Raw genomic sequence first — 25,175 nt, forward strand, 5'->3', positions numbered from 1 at the left:
CCAGTGGAGGAAGATTTTCTCCTAGACACCTTCGACAATGCACATAGGTCTACTGCCATTCTACCTATGTTAAAGGGAGTAATTAAACATGCACCGGAGGTTTTTAAAGACCCAGTCAGGGCCAGGGTCCTCAACCCCCGTATAGAGAAAAAATACAAAGCCGCCCCCACAGACCCTTTATACATTAAAGGTCCTGCACCATTGGATTCCCTAGTGGTATCTACAGCTAGGAAGCGCTCAAATTCTCAGGCGTCATGCGAAGCACCACCACCTGACAAAGAGTCCAAGCTCCTAGACGCGTCAGGGAAGCGCACTGCGTCACAAGCCGCCAATATATGGCGTATCGCCAACACGCAAGCGCTATTGGCCAGATACGACAGGGCGCATTATGATGAGTTAGAAACCATCATGCACCATCTCCCTGAAAAATACAGGAATAGGGCTAATGAATTGATCCAAGAGGGAAAAACAATAACTAATACCTCTATACGCTGTGCCCTAGATGCAGCAGATACAGCCTCCAGGGCCATAAACACCAGTGTCCTTCTCCGTCGCCATGCCTGGCTCAGAGTTTCAGGGTTTAAACCTGAGGTACAAGTCTCTATATTGAACCACCCATTTGACCAAGATCATCTATTTGCCCAAAAGTTGATGAAGCGTTCGAAAAGATGAAGAAAGATACTGACACGGCGAAATCCATGGGAGCCCTACAGTCATACACTCCTAGTCGCTCCTCTCGCCGCTCTTCCTTTCGGGGCACGGGCAGAGGCTACTCCTCGGATAGTGCATCCACGTCCTACAAATCCCCTCCTCAATATACCTTCACAAAGGGTTATCAAAGAGGTGGATACAGAGGCAATAATAATAAAGGCAGAGGCAAGACAAATACCGCCCGCTCTGCCACACCTCCTACCCAATGACTTTCCCCCGCTCTCTCCAGACCATTCCACTCCGGTCGGGGGCAGAATACAACATTTCCTTCACGTCTGGGAGACAATCACCTCAGACAGATGGGTGACCCAAATTATTCGTTCAGGGTATTGCCTAGAATTAACATCTACCCCCCAAACATTCCACCCACGCAACGCCCTATGTCTCAAGAACATGCGACGTTACTAAAACAGGAGGTGATCTCCCTCCTGCAAAAACAAGCCATAGAGCAGGTCCCCATAAATCAACAAAATTTAGGGGTCTACTCCCTGTACTTTCTGATTCCAAAGAGAGACGAGACTCTACGACCTATCCTAGATCTCAGACCTCTAAATACTTACATACATTCAGACCATTTTCACATGGTAACCCTTCAACAGGTTCTTCCACTCCTCTCCCAGAACGACTTCCTCACCACTCTGGACTTGAAAGACGCATACTTTCATATCCCAGTACACCAGGCTCACAGAAAGTACCTCAGATTTGTGGTGGACGGGCAACACTACCAGTTCAAGGTGCTCCCGTTCGGGGTAACAACAGCACCAAGGGTATTCACCAAGTGCCTAGCAGTAGTAGCTGCACACCTCAGAAGACAGCACATTCATGTCTTCCCCTACTTGGACGACTGGCTAATAAAGGCCACGTCCTACGAACAATGTGTGCAACACACGGCCGCTACAATCCAACTGCTTCACCAGCTAGGGTTCACAGTGAACCATCAAAAGTCCCACCTGGTACCATCGCACACAAAACAATACCTCGGTGCTACCATAGACACCTCAAAAGCCATAGCCTATCCCAATCCTGCCAGGATTGCAAACATACAGGCTCTGCGTCAGAAATTCATATTTCATCACTCTCTCCCAGCAAGAGTGTTTATGCAACTAATAGGGATGATGGCCTCTTGCATTTTCATAGTGCCCCATGCAAGACTCCAGATGCGTCCACACCAAGAGTGCTTAGCGCGCCAGTGGAACCAGGCCCAGGGGCAACTGACAGATCTGGTGTTGGTAGACGGTCGCATCCATCGCTCTCTGCAGTGGTGGAACACCACAAACCTTTCCAGAGGTTGACCGTTCCTGGACCCGGTTCCACAAATAATCCTGACAACAGACGCATCGCTCTCCGGCTGGGGAGCTCATCTGTTACATCTCACAGTACAGGGCACATGGACGCCCCAACAGAAGTTACTCCACATCAACCATCTGGAGTTACTGGCAATCTTCCTCGCCCTAAAATCCTTCCAGACGCAGATTTTAGACAAGGCAGTCCTTATTCACACAAACAACATGACTGCCATGTACTACATTCAAAAACAGGGGGGCACACACTCTCCACAGCTCTCTCAATTAGCACAGAGCATATGAAGATGGCCAATTCCACAAAAAATCTTTCTCCTGGTCCAACACGTCCCAGGAGTCCAAAATACCGTGGCAGATCTGCTCAGCAGACAAACACAGCAGATCCACGAGTGGGAACTTCACCCACAGGTTCTTCACCCGTTCTTTCAGATGTGGGGGCATCCACAGATAGACCGCTTTGCCACCCACGAAAACAAAAAATGCCCAAGCTTCGCCGCCAGATACCCACACCCATTGTCCAAAGGCAATGCGATATGGATGAACTGGTCAAACAAATTTGCATACGCTTTTCCACCTCTCCCACTAATTCCATTAGTGGTGCGAAAGCTACAACAGCATTCCCTAACACTAATCCTAGTAGCTCGAACGTGGGCCAGACAACCGTGGTACACCACACTGCTGGAACTCTCGGTAGTACCACACCAAAAGCTGCACCTCTCACCATGCCTCCTAACCCAGAACCATGGAGAGATCAGACACCCGGACCCAGCTCAGCTCAACCTTGCGATCTGGCTCCTGAGGTCCTAGAATTCGGATACCTTAACTGTTCGAGGCATGTGGGCTGCTGAATTCATATCTGTGCATAGATCGCCGCCTAGTGTTGGGTCTGGATGTTTGCACGTTTTTGTCCTGGAAGAGTCTTCGAAGTATCCTGAGATAGGTGACTCCTCCCCTGGACCACAGTGCGCATGTGCATCCTCTCCATCCTCAGATTGTTTTTTTCCGCCATTGGGTTCGGATGTGCTTATCTTGACTCAAGTTAGGAAAATTTAGTTTTCAGGCCAAAAGGCCTTTAGTTTTCGTCGGTACTGTTCCCGATCGATATCGACAGTTTACTTGCTAGTTTAGCGACTTTAACAACTTTTTCGGATCCATTATATCCGGCCATCGACCCTACATCGACGATGGAATCGAGGACCCCATTCAAGCGGTGTCCTGTTTGCCACGCTAAATATCCACATATCGACGTCCACACGGTGTGCAACAAATGCCTCTCACCGGATCACGACGAATCGAAATGTATGGCCTGTGCCCGATTCAGATCCAAGAAGACTCTCCGGAATCGACGAGCCGCGAGACTTGAAGCGCAGCAAGCGGCACCGGCCCCGACCAACATCTTCAGCACCGAGGACGAAGATGTTGAAAGCGTGGAGAACATACCCTCCAGCCCCGCTTGCGAACACGGTCCCAGATCGGAAGACGTAGATGAAGAGCTTTTTCACAGGGAAAAAGCCGACGATGAGGTAGGAGACTACGATGAGGCCTTAGGGGCCGAAGAAGGTAGCTCTGGTGACGATCAGGGCCTACCCGTCCAAACGGAGGATATCCCAGTGCGTCAGTCTCCGGCTCCGGTCGAGGGATCGCCTTCGGGCCTTACCCAAGATCAATCCCGCAGCTCTTCGGCCCCGCCCTCTGGCCCGGCCTCGGACATCCAGCGAGAGCCATTATTACCCAAAAAGACTGGTTTCCCTTCCACGAAACCGAAACCAATCGTCGCACCGGTTCAACAGAAACCGAAAGTGAAACTAACACTGGTTGGCTCGAGTACCACCACACCTTCGACGCCAGCCAAAACAGTCGGCTCCGACCGCACCAAAAGGGACATCGGTGCCGAACTCGCTGCAGCCGATGTCGGCGCCGACCCAAAGAGAAAGGCCATCGGTACCGCCAAAGCGCCGCGGCCCCCGGCACCGAAACAATCGGCACCGACCACCAAGGTTAAAATGGCCGCTGCATCGCAATCCACCTCGAAAGCAGTGACTACGGTCCAATCATCGACGCCGTCGACAGCTACTACCTCTCCTCGACTCGATGACCCTGTGGCTCCAAGGAAGTCCACACCTACCTCTACAGAACCACTCGGCGCCAAAGAACCGTCGGCGTTCCAGGTGCAACAAGTTGCAGCGTCCTTGCAACGCATCAGAGAAAAGGCAGCCCTCCAGGCCACGTCTGGCTCCGAGCCGAAAAAGGCTCAAAAGGCACCTTCGGCACCAACCAACATCACCTTTGGTTTGCCGCCATCCACGGCGCCGAAACTATTCGAGATCAGAACACGTGTCACCCAGACAAGGTCCCCATCTACTGAACATTCTCCTACTGGGACATCACCGTCCCACTTCATCGACGCCGACACCGGCAGGCTCATGCTCCGAAAGCGTAAGATCACTTCCGAGCAGGCTTTGGACTCTTACAGGATCCCGCTAAAGCAAAAACTGCCGGCGGAATCGGAACCAGTTCTTTATGAACGCCTCCACACCTTTTACCCAGATCCACAGTCCTTCTCTCCGACGCACTCCGACACGGACGCAATAGAGGACTACATGGGTGACTACACCACCTACCCCAGGCATATGGACCCTGAAGGCCAACGGGACCCTGATCAAGCTTGGGATGACCCTGTAGACCCAGGTGCCGCTATGGACACACAGGACACGCAGCTTTATGGCGCAAAAACGTCTCCCACAGAGGACACTGCTGCATTCAACGCCCTCATTGAACGTGCCGCAGCCAATCATGGAGTGCAACTCCACTCAGACACAATCGAGGACGATTTCTTGGTGGACACTTTCGCATCCTCAGAGAGGACTGAAAAGACTCTGCCCATGTTGAAAGGTGTCCTCAAGCCAGCAAAGGACATTTTCAAAGAAACCACCAGGGCACGGGTAATAAACCCCAGGATCGAGAAACAATACAAGCCAGCACCTGGGGACCCTACGTACATTAGAGGCCAGTTGCCTCTGGACTCCATCGTAGTTGCTAATGCTCGCAAACGGGCACACTCGCAAACAACTGGTGATGCTCCTCCCCCGGACAAAGAGTCCAAGGTGCTAGAGACCTCTGGCAAAAGGATTGCAGCCCAGGCGGCAAACATATGGCGCATTGCCAATACACAGGCGCTCCTAGCTCGCTACGATCGCTCACACTATGACACGTTAGAGACCCTACTCCAACATCTACCTGACGAGTACAAAGAGGCAGCGGAGCTCCTCATCAGGGAGGGACAACTTCTCACAAACGCATCCATTAAGTGTGCAATGGATGCCGCCGACACAGCTGCGAGAGCAATAAACACCAGCGTCATGCTACGACGACACGCCTGGTTACGAATCTCCGGATTCAAACCTGAGGTTCAAAATAACATCCTCAATCAGCCGGTCAACCCCGACTACTTATTCGGACCAGAGGTTGACACCACCCTAGAAAAGATAAAAAAAAGACACAGACACTGCAAAGTCAATGGGGGCTCTGCAAACGCAGACATTTCGTAGTGGCTCCTTTCGTCGCCCCGGAAATAGAGGAGCGGGTAGAGGACAGGGGTCACAGCAAACCTACAATAAAAGGGGCACACAAAGTACCTACGATAAAAACACCCGAAGTGGATATCGTGGCTCCAGCACAAAGGGCAGAGGACGCGGTTACGGCAATACCAGGTCCTCCCCCAAGAACAAACAGTGACGCCCTCTCCCTTCCCCCCGACCACATAACACCTGTCGGGGGAAGACTCCAGCGGTTCCTGTCCACGTGGAATACCATCACCACGGACAGGTGGGTCAAAGATGTTATCCAACACGGTTACTGCCTCGAATTAACCTCCACTCCACCCACAATACCGCCAAAGAACCGTCCTATGTCCTCACAGCACTTAGCATTATTACAGCAGGAAGTGCTAAGTATGCTGCAAAAAGGCGCTATAGAGGTCGTCCCCGTCCACCAGCAGGGGACAGGGGTGTACTCTCTGTACTTCTTAATACCAAAAAAGGACGGGTCACTCAGACCTATACTAGACCTCAGACCCCTCAACCACTACATTCTCTCAGAGCATTTCCACATGCTCACCCTACAGCAGGTTCTCCCGCTGCTCAGACAGGGAGACTTCCTAGCCACACTAGACCTCAAAGATGCGTATTTCCACATACCCATACACCCGTCACACAGAAAATATCTCAGGTTCACTATTCAGGGGCAGCACTACCAATTCAAAGTTCTTCCCTTCGGCGTGACAACAGCACCCAGAGTTTTCACAAAGTGCCTAGCTACTGTGGCTGCACATCTACGGAGGCAACACATACACGTCTACCCTTACCTGGACGACTGGCTTGTTCAGGCAAAGTCAGCCCAGCAATGTGCCAGCCACATGTCCCACACCATTCACCTTCTTCACAGTCTGGGATTCTCACTAAATTACCCAAAATCACATCTCCAACCCGCACACGTACAACAGTACCTAGGTGCGACCATACACACTCTGGCAGCCACAGCTCAGCCAAATTTAGTGATGATCAACGGCATGCAAATGCTGATCTCAAAGTTCAAACCCCAACACTCCCTTCCTGCGCGAGTGTTCATGCAGTTGATAGGCATGATGGCCTCCTGCATTTTCATAGTCCCGCACGCGAGACTACATATACGCCCGCTTCAGGAGTGCTTGGCACGTCAATGGAATCAGGCTCACGGGCAAATAAAAGACCTAGTGTTGGTGAGCGGTCGGGCATACAACTCTCTGCATTGGTGGAATCCACAAAACCTTTGCAAAGGCCGACCGTTCCAAGAGCCTGTTCCACAAATCATACTAACAGCGGACGCGTCTCTCCAGGGATGGGGAGCTCATGTACTCCATTACACAGTGCAGGGACTATGGACAATACAACAAAAGAAGATGCACATCAACCTTCTAGAACTGATGGCAATCTTCCTGGCAATGAAAGCCTTCAAGGTACACTTGTGCAACAAAGTCGTGTTGATCCGGACGGACAACATGACTGCCATGTACTACATACAGAAGCAGGGAGGAACGCACTCTCCACAGTTGTCTCATCTGGCTCAGAGCATGTGGAAGTGGGCCATTCAGAGGAACATATTCCTCATGGCGGAACACCTCCCCGGCAAGGACAACCAGATGGCGGATCTGCTCAGCAGACACAGCCACCAGATGCATGAGTGGGAGCTACACCCGTCAGTACTCCAACCGTACTTCCAACAGTGGGGTCATTCAGAGATAGACCTATTCGCCATTAGCGAAAACGCAAAATGCCAAAGCTTTGCCGCCAGGTTCCCACATCCACAGTCGCAGGGCAATGCGATATGGATGAACTGGTCCGGCAGATTTGCGTACGCTTTTCCCCCAGCGCCGTTGATACCGCTGGTGGCACGCAAACTGCGACACCACTCACTGACACTCATCCTGGTTGCTCCAACATGGGCACGCCAGCCATGGTACACCACCTTTCTAGAACTTTCCGTGGTGTCGCATCAAAGGCTGTGGATCAAACCCGCGCATTTGACGCAGAACCATGGAGAAATTCAGCACCCAGATCCGCAACAGCTGAACCTGGCAATCTGGCTCCTGAAGTCCTAGAGTTTGGCTACCTAAACCTGCCACCTGACTGTATGGAGATCATTAAGGAAGCTAGGAGACCCACTACCAGAGCTTGCTATGCAGCCAAATGGAAGAGGTTTGTCATTTATTGCAACAACAATGACATTAACCCGCTAGACGCATCCATTCAAAACATAATCTGTTACCTCTTACACCTATACCGATGCAATCTGGCATACACCTCGATACGTATCCATTTGACCGCAATAGCAGCCTATCTCCAAAACAGGCAGCACCTCTCTTTATTCAGAGTGCCTGCCATCAAAGCCTTCTTGGAGGGACTTAAACGAGTAATTCCCCCAAGACACCCACCAGCACCAGTGTTGAACCTCAACTTGGTCCTCACCCGACTCATGGGTCCACCCTTCGAACCTCTCCACTCATGTGAGATTCAATTCCTCACCTGGAAAGTAGCTTTCCTAGTGGCAATCACTTCGTGGAGAAGAGTTAGTGAACTCCAGGCACTAACCATTCAAGAGGCATTCATACAAGTTCATACCAACAGGGTCGTACTACGTACTAACCCCAAATTCATGCCTAAAGTAATATCGCAGTTCCACATGAATCAAACTATTGAACTGCCCGTTTTCTTTCAGAATCCACAAAATGTCGCTGAAAGAATGCTCCATACACTAGATGTCAAAAGAGCCCTCCTGTACTATATAGACAGAACTAAGCACTTTAGGAAGACAAAACAACTTTTCGTTGCCTTTTCTCCCCAACACAAAGGCAACGCCATCTCCAAAGCAGGTATAGCCAGATGGATCGTTAAGTGTATTCAAATTTGCTATCAAAAGGCTAAACGCACATTAACGATTCCCCCACGAGCCCACTCAACACGTAAGTTAGGGGCGTCCATGGCTTTCCTGGGAAACATTCCTTTACAGGATATATGTAGAGCAGCCACATGGTACACTATACATACATTTACCAAACACTATTGTGTAGATGTACACTCAAAACAGCAGGCAGCTGTAGGACAGGCTGTTCTCAAAACTCTTTTTCAGACCGCTGCAGCTGGCACTGGTGGCCGCCGCTAATGGGAGGTACTGCTATGTATTCTATGCACAGATATGAATTCAGCAGCCCACATGCCTCGAACTGAATATGCTACTTACCAGTATGCATCTGTTCTTGGCATGTAGGGCTGCTGACATTCATATCGCCCACCCTCCTCCCCGGCGCCTGTAGCAGCTGCAGCTCTCAGAATTACTGTATAGCATGGTCATCACTTTCTGTATCTACTCCATCACTGCCACAATGGCGAAAAACAATCTGAGGATGGAGAGGATGCCCATGCGCACTGTGGTCCAGGGGAGGAGTCACCTATCTCAGGATACTTCGAAGACTCTTCCAGGACAACAACGTGCAAACATCCGGATCCAACACTAGGCGGCGATCTATGCACAGATATGAATGTCAGCAGCCCTACATGCCAAGAACAGATGCATACTGGTAAGTAGCATATTCATTCCCCCTGATTGCATGAATATTATCAGGGAAGCTAGACGCCCTACTACTAGGGCATGCTATGCTGCGAAGTGGAAGAGATTTGTTGTTTACTGCCATAACAACACAATCAACCCTCTAAATCAGGGGTCTTCAAACTGTGGGGCGCGACCCCCAGGGGGGCCGTGGAGTGATGCAAAGGGGGTCGCGCCTTCCCAGTCACACTTCTGCTCAGGCCCAAGGGCTTCAGCCCCCCCCCCCACACTCCCCCCGTACTGTGTCTCAGCCCGGCCTGCTGCAGTGAAACTTGAGCTGCTGGGGGCTCAGGTGGGCAGTGTCTGGATTCCTATCTCCGGCACCCCCGTGTTTTTTCACAGGTCTTTAAAGACCATTTGCATTTTAACATGCCTTTGTAAACTGCTTACAGAGGCTTAGGTTTTTTTGCTGGTTCCAGTACCCCCTGGGTCCCCACTGTGCCTATTCCTTACATTTGGATTTTACATTCACTGCCGTAGTGTGAGAATGCATTTCATGGAAAGGAATACAAAGTTGGCTTCCTGGGGGCGCCGTGTGTGAAAGTTTATTGTGCTTTTGAAGCACCTGCTGCAGCGTTTCTTTCCCGGCAATTACCAGGCCTCACATAAATGTCAAGATAACTCGTGTGATTAATTATCTCCCTGGAGAGAGGTCAGCATTTTGTATAGTTGAGGTTTGGACTTAAGTGAAGTTAGTGCAGAGGGTTAATATGCCTGCTGCAAAGAACGTGTACCAAGTAGATTACAGAGTGGGTATGATGTGAAGAGATCAGCAGGTTACTGCTTTCAAAAGAGACATCCTTTTGTTACTTGCAATTTATAACTTAAAGTCCTAATAGAGAATAGTGAGCTATTAACTTTCATCCTAGAACAGCATGCACACTACAAAGAATACATTATTAGACCATTGATTAATGTTGCAAAAAGGGTTAATTTGGCTAGAAATCAATTCTTATTATTAAAGGAAACTCCTAACTATGCTGTTTCTTTTTCGACTCTGCGTTTGTGCTTCTCCACACCAAGCACTCTTGAACTATACTGCCTACCAGTATGGATGACATGTGACGCCTATACTTTTAGTCCTTTGGCTTATGTAACATTTCCTATACACTGATTTACACACTTATGATTGATTGTCTCTGTGTAATGTGTGTGTGATGCAAAGTGCTCGGACACCCTACACTGGTATGAGTGGCACTATATAACTAATTCAATGCATCTGAGAGTGTGGGGTTATGGAGACTTGGTCACTGTTAAAGGGTGCTAGTGAGAGAATCCGTGGTGGGGGTGGTCATTGTGGGGGGCACCAACAAACATTGTCGCACAGGGCACCACCAGCACTAAAGCCGGCCCTGGGAAGTATGCACAGATAAGCGCTGAAAATACCGCTTTAGGTGACTGCTTTTTTTTGTACCGACTGGGCCACCAAAATAATCTGCTGGCAACCCTAACCATAGGACTGGAAGTTTGTTGCAGGATCAGCACATTATTTATTTCCTTCACCCTCGATCCCCGATTAATGCCGCAATAGTTTAACTTAGATATTAAAGTCTACGCCCCCGTCAATAACATGCTGAGTTACTTCATGGGTCTGGGAATGCACCCTGCATTCAGACAACTCATTCCTCATTCTCGCCCTTCATTGTCACGCTCACCTTGCACTCACAGTGATCACAATGCACTCACACTGATCACCATGCACTTGCACCATTCACCCGCTCACCTTGCACTCACAGTGATCACAATGCACTCACACTGATCACCATGCACTTGCACCATTCACCCGCTCACCTTGCACTCACAGTGATCACAATGCACTCACACTGATCACCATGCACTTGCACCATTCACCCGCTCACCTTGCACTCAGTGATCACAATGCACTCACACTGATCACCATGCACTTGCACCATTCACCCGCTCACCCTGCACCCACAGCGATCACAATGCACTCACACTGATCACCATGCACTTGCACCATTCACCCGCTCACCTTGCACTCACAGTGATCACTCTGCTCTCAAAATGCACTTGTCCTGCTCACACTATACCTCAACCTGCAGTCACACGAGTACACTACTCATCCTGCACTCATGTGACACTTCACTCACCTGTACCCCTCACTACTCAATATGCAACTCACTCAAACAAGCCCATCAGTAATCATACATTCATTCATCCCATTCTGAACTTGCATCCGCACCCAAAATGAGAGAGGACAGCAAGGGAGTGAGAGAATTTGATTGAAGAGGTCAGGGATGAGGAGAAATGTGAATTGCCGCAGAGAAGTGTGGACACGCAAGAAGTGAGTGTGATCCAAAGGTGAGGGCTTCTGTTAGAACAAATGGGAGATGTGGAAGAGGAATGGGGGGACTGGAGAGGTGTAAGATGCAAATAGACAAAAATTTGAATGAAGAGACGAGGTGAATGAGAAGTGCTGAGGGGCACGGGAGGTGACAGGGCCAGAGAGGCCATGAGATACATGTGAGAGACTGTTAGAGATGAGGGCAGTGAAAGGACAGAATGGCAAGAGGTGATTAAAGGTGAAGTGAGAGGTTGAATGGGGAGAGTTCAGAAGTTGTAAAAAGGGGTGAAAGAAAATGACCTGCAAAGTGAGAGAGGGATCCGGGGTTAGGAGAGGAGAGAGGGATGGAAGGGAGGGGGTGAGAGGAAAGCTGCATGGGTAAACGGCTTAACTCTACACAAAACCGCCAGGGTTTTAAGGGACCCCTGCTTCTTCCGGTCAGGGCCAGGTGAGCTTCTAATGTGGCAGCACGTATTGCTGCAGAGTGGAAGGCCCTTCACAAAGGTTGACTTGAAATCTTTCTGATGATAATTGCTGTATTTTGGTTATAAATGGGTACTGATTGGGTGAAATCTTTCCTCAGCGTTACTGTGTGTAACAAATATCAAAATAATGAAGCAATGCTATCCCAAAATACGCGGCATCACATAACCTTATTTACATTTTCATCACACGCAATTTAGTCAACAGGTTTAGACATTTTTGTCAAGAGGGGGTCCTTACGCCTCAAAATGTTGACAGGGGGGTCTCGGCATCCAAAAGTTTGAAGACCTCTGCTCTAAATGTATCCATACAGCACATCATATGTTACTTGCTCCATTTACAAAGGTGTAACCTAGCATACACATCCATTCGGTTACACCTCGCAGCAATTGCTGCTTACTTACAGCACCTATCACTTTTCAGGGTACCTGCCATCAAAGCCTTTATGGAAGGCCTCAAAAGAGTAATTCCACCCAGAGTACCACCCTCACCAGTCTGGAACTTAAAAATAGTTCTCACAAGGCTAATGGGACCGCCTTTCGAACTATTGCATAAATGTGAACTGCAATTTCTCACATGGAAAACAGCTTTTCTAGTGGCCATCACTTTCCTTAGAAGGGTTAGTGAATTACAAGCACTCACTATACAGGAACCTTTTCTCCAAATGCATCAGAACAAGGTTGTACTCCACACCAACCCAAAATTCCTACCCAAAGTAATTTCTCCCTTTCATCTGAACCAATCGGTAGAATTACCAGTTTTTTTCTCACAACCTCAAACTGTTGCGGAAAGGGCTCTACACACACTGGAGGTTAAAAGGGCCTTACTTTATTATATTCAAAGAACACATCCTTTCAGAAAAACCAAACAGCTATTTGTCTCTTTTTCTCCACCACAGAAAGGCAACCCTATCTCTAAATCAGGGATAGCTAGGTGGATTGTAAAATGCATACAGATTTGCTATCACAAAGCAAAACGAACGCTATCTGTTCCCCCTAAAGCCCACTCTACAAGGAAGATAGGGGCTTCTATAGCTTTTCTAGGGAACATACCATTAGATGACCTCTGCAAAGCAGCGACATGGTCAACACCGCACACTTTCACAAAACATTACTGTGTAGATGTGCAAACCAAGCAGCAAGCTAGTGTGGGCCTGGCTGTACTAAAAACACTGTTCCAAACCACTGCAACGGATGCCGGTGGTCGCCGCTAGGGTTGGGTACTGCTATATAGTCTATGCAAAGTGTATAATCTGCAGCTCATATGCCTCAAACGGAATATGCTACTTACCAGTATGCATCTGTTCTTGGCATGTAGAGCTGCAGATCTATACACGCCCACCCGCCTCCCCGGCTACCGGTATCCGTTCCAGTCTATCTTATTTAGATACAACACACATGGGTTTCTTTACTGTTATTACTACGCTCCATCTTTCCCTGCTGGCGAAAAACAATCTGAGGATGGAGCCGAAGCCCATGCGCAATACGAACCAAAGGAGGAGTCACCAACCTCGTGACTTCCAAAGACTTTCCAAGAGGAAAAACAAACTGCAAACATCCGGGCCCAACACCAGATGGCGATCTATGCAAAGTGTATAGATCTGCAGCTCTACATGCCAAGAACAGATGCATACTGGTAAGTAGCATATTCCTTCTCCCTTCCATCTGAACCAATCTGTTGTTGCCAGTGTTCTTCTTGCAACCACAAACAGTAGCAGAAAGAGCTCTTCATACACTGGACATAAAAAGAGCACCCCTTTTACTATATAGATAGAACAAAACCCTTTCGTAAAACAAAACAACTTTTTGTATCATTCTCACCACCACATAAAGGCAATCCCATATCAAAATCTGGCATTGCAAGGTGGATTGTCAAATGTATACAAATCTGCTATCACAAAGCAAAACGTACACTATCTATTCCCCCTAAAGCCCACTCTACCCAAAAGATAGGGGCTTCAATGGCATTTTTAGGGAACATTCCCCTAGATGACATCTAGCTGTACTCAAAACACTATTTCAAACTACTGCAGCAGATACTGGTGGTCGCCGCTAAGGAGGAGTACAGCTATGCAATCTATGCACAGTGTGTGACCTACAGCTCATATGCCTCGAAAATGCTACTTTCCAGTATGCATCTGTTCTTGGCATGTAGAGCTGTAGATACACACACGCCCACCCACCTCCCCGACTACCTTTATCTGTTCCAGTATTATCTTATTTAGATACAACAGACATGGACATCTATTTCTTACAAAACGCCATCATTTCTCTTCTTGACGAAAAAACAATCTGACGATGGAGTCGATGCCCATGCGCACTATTGTCCAAAGGAGGAGCCACCTATCCCGTGACTTCCAAAGACTTTCCAGGACAACAACAAAGTGCAAACATCCGGGCCCAACACCAGATGGCGATCTATGCACAGTGTGTGGATCTACAGCGCTACATACCAAGAACAGATGCATACTGGTAAGTAGCATTTTCCATATCGTCAACGTAACGCAGAAATATCATGGCATGTTTTTTCCAGGTTTCAAGGCTTAGGATGAATTTGTTTTCAAATGTGTGCATGAAGATATTCGCATACAAATGCCATTGGCCAGAACAGGAAGTATTTTGTGCCCCCAGACATGCTTGTCCAAACACCTTTGGGGGTGGAACACTCTAGAAGCTTCTCCCACTTCAAAGCTGGCACGAAGTATAAATATAGCACCCTCAGACCCAACTCTTCAGTACGAATCTGGACCTGTGGAAGACTCAGAAGAAGGACTGCTATGCTACAAGAAAGACTGCTACTCTACTGCCCTGCCACTCTGCTGCCTGAGTGAGAAGGACTGGACCTGCATCTTGAATCCAGGACCACCAGAGTGACTCCAAGAGCCAGTTGGTAGGCCACGATAGGAGCCTCAGGGACAGAAAAGGCTCCAACCACCCTGAACCCTGCACCTGGGCTCTACCTGCTGTAAATCCTAGCCATGTGGTGCCACCCCAGTTCTGGACCCCTGAAAGGGGACCTTAAAGATGCTCTGCTAGCCCAAACTGTGGTCCCAGTAGAACCGGCGCATCACCTCACAGCTCTGCATTGGCGCTGCTGCTGCGAGACGCTTACCCTCTGCAGGACCCCATAACTTCTCAGACACGCTGCTGTGGGATGCAGCCTCAACGTAGGACCTGCTCCTTAGAATCACCGTTGCGCTGCGCATCCTTGACGCAGGGCCTTGCATCGCAGTCTACAACTCCTCAGAACCACTGCTGCTCAACGCATCCTCGATCCAGGGCCTCGCATTAGTCTTCCAGCTCCTTGGACCACCGATGCACGACAGTCCTCGGCGCAACCAGGATTTAAGGTGCTTTGCTCAGTGGGTCTAACTTGGTCTCTGTCTCCAGCCTGCGCTCCATCACATCGGACTGTACTTGTGTCTTTGTCTCGGTCTGGCGTGACCAGATAATCATAGTTGGCGCTTTGTGCTTTTGAGCACTAATTTTTACCTACATTTTTAAGATTGTATATTTCTAGTTCTACTAATTACATTTTTTTCATTTTACTATCAAATAACTAATTTATTAGATTTTACTCTATTTTTGTAAATTGATATGGGTTTTTCTTTTGTTGTGTTTTTACTTCATTAGTGCTTAGGTGATGCATAAATACCTTACACATATCTTCTAAGTTAAGTCTGCCTGCTTCTGTGCCAAGCTACCAGAGAGTTAAGCTGAGGTTAATTTGAGGTTTGCTAGTGCTTTACCTTGACAAGAATTGTGGTTTCTACTTGAGTAGGGTTTCACCCTGCTCTACCAGGAACCTAATTTCCTACAAGCTGAGATTTCACTTGAGAGTTATGGTCATGGGTAAATCTTTAAGAACCTGATGGTAGTATTACCTACCACCCATTATTCAATTCCTGGTGTTCGGCAGCAGTCTCATACTAGTGGGCAAAGCCCCCCTTGAGAGTCTCTGCAATTGGTTGCCAGTAGGCTTTTTTGCCCTTTTTGAATGGCTGTGCCCTGTGTACAAAAGCCCATTCACCATCACATGCCTGACCGTTACAGAGCAAACACGTCCCACAGTTAGACCATTGTTCTTCTGTTGTAAATGTGTGCACTGTTTGTGCAAGCAGTGGTTTGTGTCTCCTATACACATCCATCCATTCTCAGGGAGGAGCCTCACTGGTCCTAATTACCACTTTTTTTCTTCTAAAATACCAGGAGGAAGTTTTTAAACTGCTGGATAAACAGTCTTCATTACACATTTTCTCTTCTAACAATGCAAAATAGTTATCATCTTAAATCCATTTATAGCATGGGTTTACCAGTCTGCTGAAAGGTTTTACCACTTGCCTTGGCAGATGGTATTCCTTGTGTAATGAGGATTGCTTTCCATTATATATCTTTGTCTGTTGGATGGGGACGATGTGATTGACAACTGAAGATTATTGAAGTAAACTTGTTATACAGATTACACGATTGAACTTCAGTCTATTGTTTACTATTCCCTCTCTCTTGTATGTTTCTTGCAGGTTTGGGATATTGTGGGCACAGAGCTGAAACTGAAGAAAGAATTGACTGGGTTAAATCATTGGGTGCGTGCACTCATTGCCTCCCAGAATTACCTGTACAGTGGCTCCTACCAGACAATAAAGGTATGTGCAAAAGACAAGCTTTAGTAGCCTCAGTGTGAGGAGTCTCATGGGTAGGTCCTTACTTTCTCTTCTGTCCTATCTTTACTGTGTGCAAAATGTCTATAGATTACACTTTTCCCTGTGATCAGATGTGTGAATCTCGGGAGAAAGTTTGTGTCTTTTTATTTTCCATATTTGTCCGTCTCTTGAAGTTTATTTCTGCTCTCAGTCCATGTCTGTATGTCTCTGCAGGAGGTCTCTTGTGAAGTCTTGTTGGTCTTATGTGGATTCTCTCACCATTCTGCCATGGCTGCCTCAGCGTTGGTCCTTATCAGTCTAATAAGGCCTGAAGGCCACAAGATGAGCCCTACTCTTTCTGACCTGGTTTTAAAATCTGTGGTGTTGAGCTCATTGAATATAAGACTTCATCTCTGATATTTCTGATCTCATCATTGCACACAACTTGGACCTTCTGATCATCACTGAAACCTGACTCAAAGATACTTCCTCCCCAATTATTGACATCTTAATACCTCCCGACTACTCTATACTCAGAAGTGATCGACTGGATAAAACAGGAGGGGGCATTGCATGCATTCATCGCTCCAACCTCACAGTAAAACAATCCTCCTGTACTGTCTTATCCGCCTGTGAACAGCTAGTCTCTGAAATCTGGAACAAAGGCAAGAAGATTTGTGTGCTGCTCTCGATCTATCACCCTCCTGCTGACAATCTAGTCTTCACAGAGCAAATTATGGAGGTCATTAGCTCGAGCTCAGATCAACCCTGCCACATATTCTTCGGTGACCTCAACCTGCATTGGAATGACACAAATGATCCAATTGTCTATTCCTTTAAGACTTTCCTCTCTGACCTCAATTTCTCACACCTCTGTAACGGCCCTACCCACAATAAAGGCGCCACTTCAGACCTCATCATTGCCAAAGACAACTTCATACAAATAGGAGAAGTCCTACCTTGTGAGTGGTCTATTCGTTTTCAAATTCCATTCCTCTTCTTAGACAAGGGACTGGGTCGACAGGGTCAACCCCTTAAAGCGAAACAAATGACTCGCAATATGAGAGACCTCGACATTAGTGTGATATCCTCAATCACCAAAAATAGACTACAGCCACCCCCCCCCCCTCCTAATTTGACCAACCTTAAAGATCTTTTAGAGCATTACATGTACACTTTTTCTAACATTCTTGACTCGGTTGCTCCGAAACAGTTCAAAAGGATCCCAGTCAAACTTTCTAAACCATGGTTTAATGGTGCCCTAAATGATGAACGGCGCAATCTAAGACTCTCTGAGAGACTCTGGAGAAACTCGCCTTCCACCACAAATCTCTCTCAACTGAAGAAAATGATAAGCGTTTACAACAAACACATACACTTGGCAAAAATCAAACACTTCAGACTTCAACTGGATGGAGCCAAAAACAGACCAAAAAAACTCTTCGAAATCATTAAGGAACAATCTAACCAATCTTCTAACAAGAGCTCGACACCTGTTATCCCTGCTCCCTAGTGGTGATGATTTTACAGCTCACTTAGCTGAAAAAACAATGAAAATAGAGCTGGAGATATTACCCACTACCCCAACTTTGCTATCCAAGATACCACCCGCAGGATCAGGAGAGGCGGCAGAATTCACGACAATACACTCACCTTTTGGACCTCAAAAACAACGCCTCTTGGAGCAGTTTTCTCCTACCAGACTGCACTGAGATACTTCGCAACATGGCATCCATCAAACCCTCAAACCACTTTTGTGATCCTCTACTCGCCAAGCTCTATAAAGATTTAATCTCGGCCATTCTCCCTCTTTGGTCCAGGATCATGCATGAATCCCTCTTATAGGGAAAGATTCCGGACTGCCTAAAAGCTGGGCAAGTTACTCCCATTCCTAAGAAGCCCAATGCGGACCGATCAGATCCAAACAACTTCCGACCTATCACCAACAGCATAACTCTAACGAAATTGCTTGAAAAATGCGTTCACTCACAGCTCTGCTAACATATTGAGAAATATCTACTCCTGGATCCTCATCAGTCAGGATTCAGAGCAGGGCCCAGCACTGAGACTCCACTAACTCACATTGTTGATGCCGTGAGAGCCCTTGACCAAAATGTCCCTTGTTTCCTGATCCTTCTAGACAAGTCCTCAGCCTTCGATACCATCAAACACAAACATTTTATTCATCTCCTACAACCTAGAATGGGATTGTCGGGCCCGGTCCTAAATTTGTTTGCTTCCTTCCTTCACAACCGCACGCAAAGGATCAAAGTTAATCATGCCCTCGCTTCCAGTACCCCTACCCTGATTGGAGTCCCACAAGGTTCTACGGTCTCGCCCACTCTCTTCAAATTATATATTTAGGTATCACCTTGGATAAACACCTAAACAGGCTAGCACACATCAGTGCTATTACTAGGGGAGCTAATTTTCATCTCAACACACTGAAGAAAATCAAACCATTCCTCACCCCGAAGATCTCAGGCCGGCGGATCAATTCCTAATTATACCTAGATTGGAATATGGGCTAGTGGCCCTCGCAGGACTTCCTAAAGCTAGCCTGGCCCCTCTCAGAGCTACCTTTAATGCGTCGGCCAGGCTTTTAACGGGTTCTAGGAAATTTGATCACATTTCACCCGACCTTTTGCAGCTAAACTATTTAGCTAATAAACTTGAGCTATCGGGCTCCAACCGGATTATCAGAAGTACGTCCACCCTTCTCTTGAAACCTCCAAGATTCAAAAAGAAAAGATCGTACAACCGTGCATTCTCCGGTCTTGCTCCAAGACTCTGGAACTCCTTGCCATCAGAGATCAGATCAAATCCTTCCACTACTTCCTGGTCAAGGAAGTAGTGGAACTGGTCAAGAGACTACTAATGAACGAACGTTAATCGCTCTGATCATGTTAGTATGTTCTGTTAATAACCAAAATCTTGAAATATTTTTCACTGATGTTCTAGGATATATTTTTCCCTTCTTTTTGTTCCAGTCCTAGAGAGCTCCTTTAACTGCATCAACTGTTGATTTTTGCTCGCTCCCTTTTTTTTAATATTCCTTGATGCACATCGCACATTTTGGTTCTTTCTATTTGTATGATGTTTTACTTGGAGCGCTATATTGCACCACTGTTTTACCCTACTCTTCGTAAATGTATTACCTTCTTTATGTTCTGTATAATTGCTGACGACAACGCTCAACAGCGCTCAGATATCCCTTTGGGTCTTGTTCGCGCTGTATAAAACTTTCAAAATAAATAAAATTAATCTCTTTTCTTAGACCTAGAAGTCTCAGCAAGGGGACCGCCTTATGCGCTGCTTGATTCCTGGTAAACTGTCATCTGCATGAAAAAATGTAGGTTGTGGGGTAGATGCCTCAGTCTATGTCCAGGCATGAAGCGCTCAGGAAGAGGTACAGGGTTGTCCTCCCTCTTCTCTTGTATAGAAATCTAAGGGAAAGGAACTTCCTCTGTGCCAGGTTTAAGAGAGTGCTGTGGTTGGCAGGACTTCCCTGGTAATAGATCTGTGTTACTTACAAACCCGGCCTGATTATATGTCAACACGAATGTATTAGTTTCTTAGAACCTCTGATAAACTTGGGGTATAGAAAGCTAACTAATAGTAATGCTAAGAAAGTGTCTACTCGATCATCATTTTTTATCTGGAGCTGCATAAATAAAACCGAGAACGGTAACTTTCTGCTCCCCGAAGGCTGCAGAGTTGCGTATAAATGATTTCAGTCCTGAAGCTATCCTGCTTTTTACAGATATGAAGTAGAAAGAAGCATAAAAGGTTACATTTGCTTACCTTCCGTGCACATCTGCGAAGCAGATAGTGTCATTGTTCCAAAGTAGCAACCAAAGAACTGTGCAGAAGTGGCCTCTACATAGGGAATCATTGGAGACAAAGGTATAGAAGAATGATCTAATTAGGGAGGGGCAGCATTCACTGACATATTACTGAGGAGATGTTGTTGAGTGGTCGATTTCCGACTGGAAACCCTGCAGCAGCATATAATCTGTAGAGTGTTTATACAAATAAAGTAGTTTTTAGATTAATAGAGTAGGGATATGTGGTGAAATTTATTTTGGGAATATTTAAGGTTCGCCATGTTCTAATTAGGCCTGCTGAGATTTTGTATAAATATTATTATTCTTATACATATGATTATGACAATACATATGATTTGTACAAACTGCATAGTAAATAACTAATTATTGGAAAATACTAAGTATTGTATGTTATCTCATTCTGGGGACTAAGTTGAGGATTCTACAATACCCCATGCAAATCCGAGATAATTTGTTTGTCTTACTCCTAACACCCACTATCTAACTTGAGCATAACTCATTACAGAGAGGTGTGAGAGATATCTACCCGTTCTTTTCTCTGAAAATTATATGAACAGTATTATTTCCTTTTTAAGGCTAAGGAGTTCTACAAAGTGTGCCCCCTTAAGCAGTAGCAGGGCTCGAAAAATCCGAAAAATGGTACTAGTCCTGCAGGTCTAGTACCTTGAAAAATCTCCTCGACCTAACTGCAACCTACTTGACCTCCGTCTCTGAAAGCGGAGCAAATGTGACAAGTTAACAAGGTTTAAAGGCATCTTTATTGCTCATTCGCTTTGTGAGCAATAAAAATGCCTTTAAATCTGGTTATCTTGTCACATTTGCTCTGTTTTTAAAGACAGAGGACAAAAGTTAGTTTGTTTTCCTACTCGCCAGAAAGGGCGAGTAGGACCTAAAAATAGCTCGTCCTCATCAATTGTACCTCGCAAATGCGAGCGGGCGAGTGGATTTGTCGAGCCCTGAGTAGGGAACATGACAGGAGTGTACCCTTCCTGCCACATTCTGCACGTGTCGGTGGGAAGGCTGTCACACATTTTCCCTCATACAAGGATGCTATCAGCTGTTGGCATGTCTGACATCTCATCGAAGGAATTCATTCATCTCTGCTCATGTCTGGGGTCATAGGGTGAACTTGCCCTTTTCTGGCCGGGTGGAAAGGTCTCCGGGAGGAGGCTGACATCTCTCTTTAGCATGAAGAAAGAAGATCCTTATAACCGAGCTCTCACTGAGAAGGCTCCTATCCCAGGGCAGGAGGTTTCAGAGATTGAAAAAGTCTCATCTGCATTAACAGTTTGAGAACCTCACTTCCTTGATCAAAGATGCCTGCAACTATGTGTATGTTGAGAAATAAATGGTAAACAGTATTGTGGCATTCTTGATTGCCAGCATTTTTAGAGAATCCACAAATAGCCGAATGCCTGAGAGGTTTCACGTTGAGTAGATTTGCTGGGATGATTTGTGATACCTGTAATAGAAGGGGAGTTCATGATGAGCCCTTCTGTCGGCGGAAGGGTTGGTTAGCAAAGTTGTTAGTGGAAGTTGTTCACAGCAAAATTGTTGATAAGGTTGATTATAAGCAAAATTATGGTGGAAACAAAAAATCAAAAACCCTTTTTATGGAGCATTAATAAATGTTGCTTAGTTTGATCTGCAGTCATCATATGGGATAAATCTGTAAAGATGTACATAAATCCATTCCTTCCATGACACAGCAAACCTGTGACCACACCTGAAAATGGTAAAGTGTGTTGTGATAGATGTGTCCAAGTGTGTAAAATACAGGTAAAGTTAGGAGAGAAAAAAATTAGGAGATGGAGTAAATCAGAGGAAATGTTTCTATTTTAGAAAAAAGTGAGGGTGGTGGTTCCCCTTGTGTGTAGATATGTGGACGGGTTTGTTTCATGTCCGCCCTCGTGGGAGAAATCAGTATGGGTTATCTCAAAATGTTGACACAAATCTCTATATTTAAAGTAAGAAGGCAGTTTTACCAAATAAGTAGTGGTGTGACCACCACCCTTTTTCCCATAGTGTATGCAAACTCTCATCCCTCTTTTCACAAGGCCTCCTTTTGGTTAAGACGCTTACTGTTCGTTTGCATTCAACATAAATAAGCCAGATGAACAAGTTCTTTCATGAACACCAGAGGGGCACTGGTGAGGCTGAAAAGGAACAGGAGAAACTGAAAGTCCTCTTGGCCAACCTTGAACCGCAGGTACCATCTGGGGGACCGCAGGATGGGTATATGAAAATATGAATCCTGCTGGTCCAAGGTCTTCATCCAATCATCTGGGTCCCCAGGGCAGATTAAACCTGGGTTAGTGTAAGCATTTTGAATTTGCACTGCCACAGGTAACGATTCAGAGGGCAAACATCTAAGATGGACTGAAGCCCTTTATACTTCTTTGGCACGAGGAAATACAAAGAGTAACAACCTATCACTAATTCTGAGTCCGGACCACTCTGTGACTCCTTTGGAGAGTGAAGCTCGTACCTTTTGCATGAGAAAGAGCAGGTGCTCCTCTGAGAATCGCTCTGATGTGGACAGCAGGTGTGGCAGGGCAGAAAGAAATGGTATGGCATAGCCATACTGAACGGTTTGGCGTACCGACCTGTCAAATGTGATAGATCTCCATCCTGGGAGAAAGTACTGGATCTTGCCTCCCACAGGGTGGTTATGTGCTACTAAGGGCAAACATAAGCAGATTGGAAGCTTTAGCCACAAGGTAGGGGGCTAGGAAGACCTTTCAGAACCACTTCCCTGTCCCCAAAAAGACTATGGGGACTGGTGTGGGGGGCTGGGGAGACTGACATTGCCTGTATGCCAATCCCTTGGAGTAGCCTTGAAGCCCCTAAACTGGTGAGGGAACAGTCTTGAAGAGGCCATAAGGCCTAGGTAGCATTCCGTGCCCTTATAACGTTCTAAAGCGGAATCGGCTTTATCGCTGAATAGGTGTGAGCCATCGAAAGGCATGTCCAGAAGGGATTTCTATATGTCACCAAATAAACCTGTGGATCGTATCCACACATGGAAATGGCTCACCAGATTAGTGCTGATTGCTCGTCTCTGACAATCCGTAGTATCTAGGCAAGCACAAAACACGTATTTGGCTGCATCTTGACCATCCTGAATGGTTTGAGCCAAGGAGACCCTAAATTCCTCCGGGATAGCTAGCAAATTCTTGCTGGCCATGGCCCAGAAGAAGTGCGTGTAGCAGCCCAGTAGTTAAGCAATATTTACCGACTTCAAGGCGAGGCTAGAGCAAGAAAACATTAGATTTTCGAGCGTCTGAGTTTTCTTTGACTCCCTGTCAGAGGGTGGTTGTAGGGAATGAATTGTGATTCACCTTCATGGTGGAATCCTGGACTACCTGGCTATCTAGAATAGGATGCTGCATGAGGTAATCAGGGTCACCAGGTGCTGGTTTGTGGTGTCTGCCCACTTGCCAGTTCATCAGTGGGCAAGAACATGCTCAGACCAAGTGTTTATCAGAGTGTCAATGAGGTCTTCTGTGAATAGGAGCAGGCCTCAGATGAATCAAGCCCAGACTGGAAAACCTTTAAGTAAAGACATTTGCCTTCACTGAAGGCAGCTGTAGATCCAGGACCTCAGCAGCATGTTGAATTACCACAGCAAAGGAATTACTCTCTTCCATTGGGAGCTCAAGGATCAAAATCAACCATGTATCAGAGGTAGTATCAAGCCCACTGGCCTCTTGCAAGTCCATGAAGAAACTGTGCTCATGATAGTGAGGGGTAAATCATCCCCATCCACACCATCGTCATCTTTGAGTGGAGGAAAGCTCAGGTCCGAATAGGATCCAAATAAACACTGCAGCCTTAGTATGCCTAGGTGATGATGGAGGCAGGGGATCAGCCTCAGGCGGTAAGATGATTGGGTTTATTGTTGCGGATTCAGAGCGTGACCTTGGTCAAGGTCAAGACAAAGCCAGCTGTGGGTCAGACATCGGAGTTGGCACCGGATCCTCCTCTAGCATGGGTGGCATCTGTGCCGGCATTGATGGGGAAGGGACTAGCGCAGGTCTTGGATTTTAAAGTGAGAAGTCTACACTGAAGTAAGCGCAGAACCTGAGATGTGTTCCAGGGGCTCAGATGGCAGTGGAGACTGACCTGCCAGCAGTAACGCGGCTTCTCAACTCAACTTCCTTTCGGGAAGGGAGTGGAGTAATGGCCCATAGTTCTGCTTTGCTTTCATATGTTTTCTCTTGGACTTTGAATTTCCAGACAACTTCGACCGCAACAACGACCGTTTGCAGTAGTGGACTTCTTCCTGTGTTTAGCGACATTCAGTTTTGCTTCATGGTCCAGGATCACCTTCGGGGTACATGAGGGTGCACTCATTGCACGACGTAGAGTGGTGCCATGAGCCCAAACACCAAAGGCACACCTAGAGTGGATCCTTGACCAAAATCTGTTTTCTTTAGTTGAAACATGGTTTGAAACCAATTATTTTCTGGCAGAGACATTTTTCCCTTGCACACTGGATTAATTATTTGGGTATTGTCAAAAGACCCCACGAAAGGAGGAACAGAGTTCCAGATCTGCCTTTGAAGGAACGGAAAGAAAGGAACTGACATCAGCGTCAAGGGTTTGCACTTATGTGTGGCTCTACTGTCATATATAGGGTGGAACAAAGCCAGCTTAGAGTTGCACAGCACCACTGAGTACCACACTGGAGCACTATTATGAAAAGCTTCCAGATCCGGTCTGGCACCAGGTGGATATTCTAAAGG

At 46.8% G+C, this 25,175-nt stretch overlaps 1 protein-coding gene across 13 annotated transcripts in view; it reads left to right on the top strand.

Annotated features, from left to right (window-relative positions):
- Window positions 1-25,175, top strand: part of TRAF7 (TNF receptor associated factor 7) — a 194,732-nt gene that overhangs the window by 143,127 nt on the left and 26,430 nt on the right. For all 13 annotated transcript variants that reach the window (XR_014969659.1, XR_014969660.1, XM_085629421.1 and 10 more), the window contains one exon: window positions 16,460-16,582. Coding sequence is in view for 11 of the 13 variants with exons in the window: in XM_085629421.1 (XP_085485547.1) it covers window positions 16,460-16,582 (123 nt within the window). In the remaining 2 variants the exon portion in view is untranslated. The remainder of the gene's footprint in view (window positions 1-16,459; window positions 16,583-25,175) is intronic.

The sequence above is a fragment of the Triturus cristatus genome, chromosome 10, assembly GCF_964204655.1.
Source record: "Triturus cristatus chromosome 10, aTriCri1.1, whole genome shotgun sequence".
Classification (NCBI taxonomy): Eukaryota; Metazoa; Chordata; class Amphibia; order Caudata; family Salamandridae; genus Triturus; species Triturus cristatus.